This window comes from Anguilla anguilla, chromosome 7 (assembly GCF_013347855.1).
Source record: "Anguilla anguilla isolate fAngAng1 chromosome 7, fAngAng1.pri, whole genome shotgun sequence".
NCBI lineage: Eukaryota > Metazoa > Chordata > Actinopteri > Anguilliformes > Anguillidae > Anguilla > Anguilla anguilla.
In genome coordinates this window covers 755742-760000 of record NC_049207.1, presented here as the reverse complement: position 1 = coordinate 760000, position 4259 = coordinate 755742, and the positions used below count along the sequence as shown (strand labels likewise).

The following is a 4259-nucleotide window of genomic DNA, read 5'->3' as shown; positions in this document are numbered from 1 at the left end:
CACACACACACACACCATACGCACACTCACACACACACACACACACACCATACGCACACACACACACCCACACACACACCATATACGCACACACACACACCCACACACACACTCACACACACACACACACACACACACACCATACGCACACACACACACACACACACACACACCATACGCACACACACACACCATATGCGCACACACACACACCCACACACACACTCACACACACACACACACACCATACGCACACACACCATACACACCACACACACACACACACACACACGTACACACACACGCACACGCACACACACACACACACCATACGCACACCATACGCACACACACACAACCACACACACACCATACGCGCACACACACACACCCACACACACACCATATGCGCACACACACACACGCACACACACATAGAGAAGCTGGATTTCAGTGCATTCCCTGAGCCAGTAATAGCATTCATACGTTACAGATGAAGGTGATGCTTCTCTTGCACCGGTAACTTCCAGCGTATGTGCCAGCTCATCAGTGCAGGAGTGTGACTCAGCGACAGTGAGTGACTGACTAAATAAATAATACAGTCGGTGAAGCAGGCTGGGTGATTCAGTGATTCAGGGAGTCAGTGAAAAGCTCTACCGCTTGGGGGGCTTATTCCAGTCCCAGCAGAGCATAATTGATAAGTGAATCAGTGAAGCAGCGAGATTTGATGAGTCAGAGAGTGATTCTGTGATTCAGAATATTATTCCAGTCCCATCAGAATTATTCTGAACAGCTGAGCATCTCATCTCAGTTTATTTTATGATTAAAATTGGACCATTTTATGGAATGATGCAAAGGTACTTACTTTTTCTCCGTTGAATGGTACTCCTTTAAAAGAGCAGAAAGAGCAGGGATAAGATTAACATATTAACAAAACAAAAAATAACATCCACTCTTCAAAAACTATAATGATATAAAGCAATAATACAACTATGACATAAAACAGTGACAGTAAGAGCACAGTAATTCTGTAACACAGCCAGAGTAACAACCGTAATGCTGTAACACAGTCACAGTAAGAGCACAGTAATGCTGCAGCACATTCAGACACATCACAGTAGTGATGTAAAATAGTAACAGCACAGTAATGCCGTAACACAGTCACAGTAACAGTAAGGTTACAGTATTGTAACAGCACAGTAAGATTACAGTATTGTAACAGCACAGTACGTTTGCAGTAAGGTTATAGTACTGTAACAGCACAGTAAGGTTATAGTACTGTAACAGCACAGTAAGGTTACAGTATTGTAACAGCACAGTAAGGTTACAGTAATGCAAGAGTGCAGTAAGGTTACAGTAAGGTTACAGTATTGTAACAGCACAGTATGTTTGCAGTAAGGTTACAGTAAGGTTACAGTATTGTAACAGCACAGTATGTTTGCAGTAAGGTTACAGTAAGGTTACAGTATTGTAACAGCACAGTATGTTTGCAGTAAAGTTACAGTATTGTAACAGCACAGTAAGGTTACAGTAATGTAAGAGCAGTGCTTCAGCACGGTAGGACTCACCTGCAGGAAGTGGAAGGGGTCGTTCTCCTGCAGGAGGGCCTGCAGGCTGGTCTGAGCCTGCTGTAGATGGGCCCGGTCCTCAGTGATCCTGCTGAAACTCAGCTGTAGCTCCGCCCCCGGCCCCGCCCCGCTGTGGGCCCGCACACACTCCCGCAGAGCTGAGAGAAACCCACCCAGCTGCACCTGCAGCTGCTCCCCCACCACTCTCAAATGCTGCTCCGCACCCTCCACAAACCGCTGCACAGGAAGCAGGAAAACACAGACAGGAAATGAGATCACAGGATGAGAGGGGAGAGAGGAAAAGCAGATGCGGTGCGCTCCACACTCACCTGGCTGTCACGCTCAGCATCGGCACGCTGCTGCAGAAATCTCTCTGTGCGAGAAACCTTCCTGCTCAACCTCTGCCCCTGCACCTGCAGAGACTCCTAAGAGGGAGGGAGGGAGGGAGGGAGCGGGGAGAAGGAGAGAGAGACAGAGAGCAGAAACAGACACAAAGAGAAAGAGAGAAAGAGAGAAAGAGAAGAGATTATCAAAAGAAAACCCCCCACAGGAGTCCAAACCTGATCTCTCTCTCTGCAAACTGTGGCAGGAGAGTGCATATATGTGCTGCACTAATGAACAGTGGGTTATGTATGCTGCACTTAATGCATTGTGGGTTACGTATGCCGCACTAATGCATTGTGGGTTATGGGTCCCGTACTAATGCATTATGGGTTATGTATGCTGCACTAATGCATTATGTGTCATGGGTGCTGTACTAACACATTTTGGGTTACGTATGCTGCACTAATGTATTGTGGGTTATGAGCTGCACTAATGTATTGTGGGTATGTGTCCTCAGGAGAGGAGCCAGCCAATCAAAGAGCCAGGCCAAGCAGGTGGGCGTGGCTGCAGCTGGCTCACCTTCAGGTCTTTCATGGTGTTCTTCAGGGTCTTGATGGTGTGCCCGGCGTGCTGGCCCTCGATGGTGCAGGCGTTGCAGACGAACACGCGCTGGTCCAGGCAGTAGTAGCGGTACGCCTCGTCGTGCGCCGCGCACTTGCGCTCGCGCACGTCGCCCAGCGGCTCGGTCAGCGGGTGCTCGCGGAAGGCGGGCCGCTCCAGGTGAGGCCGCACGTGCTCGGCGCACATGGACACCTCGCACTGCAGGCAGGTCTTGACGGCGGGGGCGGCGGCCCCCGGGGAGCAGTAGTCGCAGTGCACGGGGGGCGGGGGCGGGGCCTGGCGGCAGGGGCGGCCCCGGCGCCGGTAGTCCTCGGCGATGTTGGCCAGCCGGTAGTTCTTCTGCAGGGGGCCGCCGCAGCGCAGGCTCTCCCGGCACTCCGGGCACCGGAACCTTCCGCGCTCCGCCCGCCGCCGCAGCCCCCGCACGCACGCCAGGCACAGGTTGTGCCCGCACGCCAGCAGGTGTGGGTCGCTGAACAGATCCAGGCACACAGGACAGGTCAGCTCCCCCTCCAGCACACTCTCCTCTACCGGACCCGCCATGGAGCCACTGATCCTCCCCCTCTCTCTCTCTCTCTCTCTCTCTCCCTCTGTCTGCCTCTGTCTCTCTCTGCCTATCTCTCTCTGTCTGTCTGTCTGTCTGTCTGCTCTGTCTCTCTCTGTCTATCTCTCTCTCTCTCTCTCTCTCTCTCTCTGTCTCTGTCTCTCTCTCCCTCTCCCTGTCCCTCTCCCTCTCTTTACTAACAGGAAAGAGGATGTAAATCGATCAGCAGTGTGAGAGTGGTGGGGAGATCAGTGTTCATAAAGTCAGGCGCGGTAGAGATCAGTTTTTCTGAACCGAAAGAAAAAAGAGGGGGAAGAGTCACATGAGATTATTTAATTTACAAAGGTGCACACACACTCACACACACACGCACACACACACACATACTCTCACATACACACACTCACACACACACGCACACACACACACACACACACATACTCTCACATACACACACTCACACACACACACACTCACACACACGCGCACACACACTCACACACACACACACACGCACACACACACACACACTCACACACACACACACTCACACACACACACACACACACACACACACACATGCACGCACGCACATACACACACACTCACACACACACGCACACACACACACATACTCTCACATACACACACTCACACACACACACACCTACACACACTCTCACACACACACACACACACACACACACACACACTCACACACAGACATGCGCGCACGCACACACACATTCTCACACACACACAGAGGAAAAGCTGCTGACTGGGGGAAAGGGGTCAAAGGTTCAGCATGTTTGTGTTCCCAAAAAGAGTAGCGTCCACACAACCCGTTTGACTGAATGACTCTCACATTTTCAGAGTACAGCCACACACACTCACACGCACATACACACACTACTCACTAACACAAACACACACACTTACACGCACACACACTACTCACTAACACACACACACACACTTACACGCACACACACTACTCACTAACACACACACACAGACTCACACAAACACACACTCATACATAGGTTATACACACTAACACACACACTAACACACACACACATACACACTCACACAGCCACACACACACACACACCGTCTCTGTTTCGCAGCTATGATTTACCATTCACATAGTGCAGCCACAGCTCTTTGTCTATATGATCCTCCCCCCCCCCCCCCCCACA

At 51.1% G+C, this 4259-nt stretch overlaps 1 protein-coding gene across 4 annotated transcripts in view; it reads right to left on the bottom strand.

The window, feature by feature from the left end:
- zgc:92594 (uncharacterized protein LOC436996 homolog) overlaps positions 1 to 3191 on the bottom strand; it is a 4035-nt gene extending 844 nt beyond the window's left edge. For all 4 annotated transcript variants that reach the window (XR_004766209.1, XR_004766210.1, XM_035426734.1 and 1 more), the window contains exons 1-4: positions 2472 to 3191; positions 1898 to 1993; positions 1569 to 1805; positions 866 to 888 (exon numbers count right to left, since the gene is read on the bottom strand). Coding sequence is in view for 2 of the 4 variants with exons in the window: in XM_035426734.1 (XP_035282625.1) it covers positions 866 to 888; positions 1569 to 1805; positions 1898 to 1993; positions 2472 to 3056 (941 nt within the window). In the remaining 2 variants the exon portion in view is untranslated. The remainder of the gene's footprint in view (positions 1 to 865; positions 889 to 1568; positions 1806 to 1897; positions 1994 to 2471) is intronic.
- Positions 3192 to 4259: the final 1068 nt, after the last annotated feature.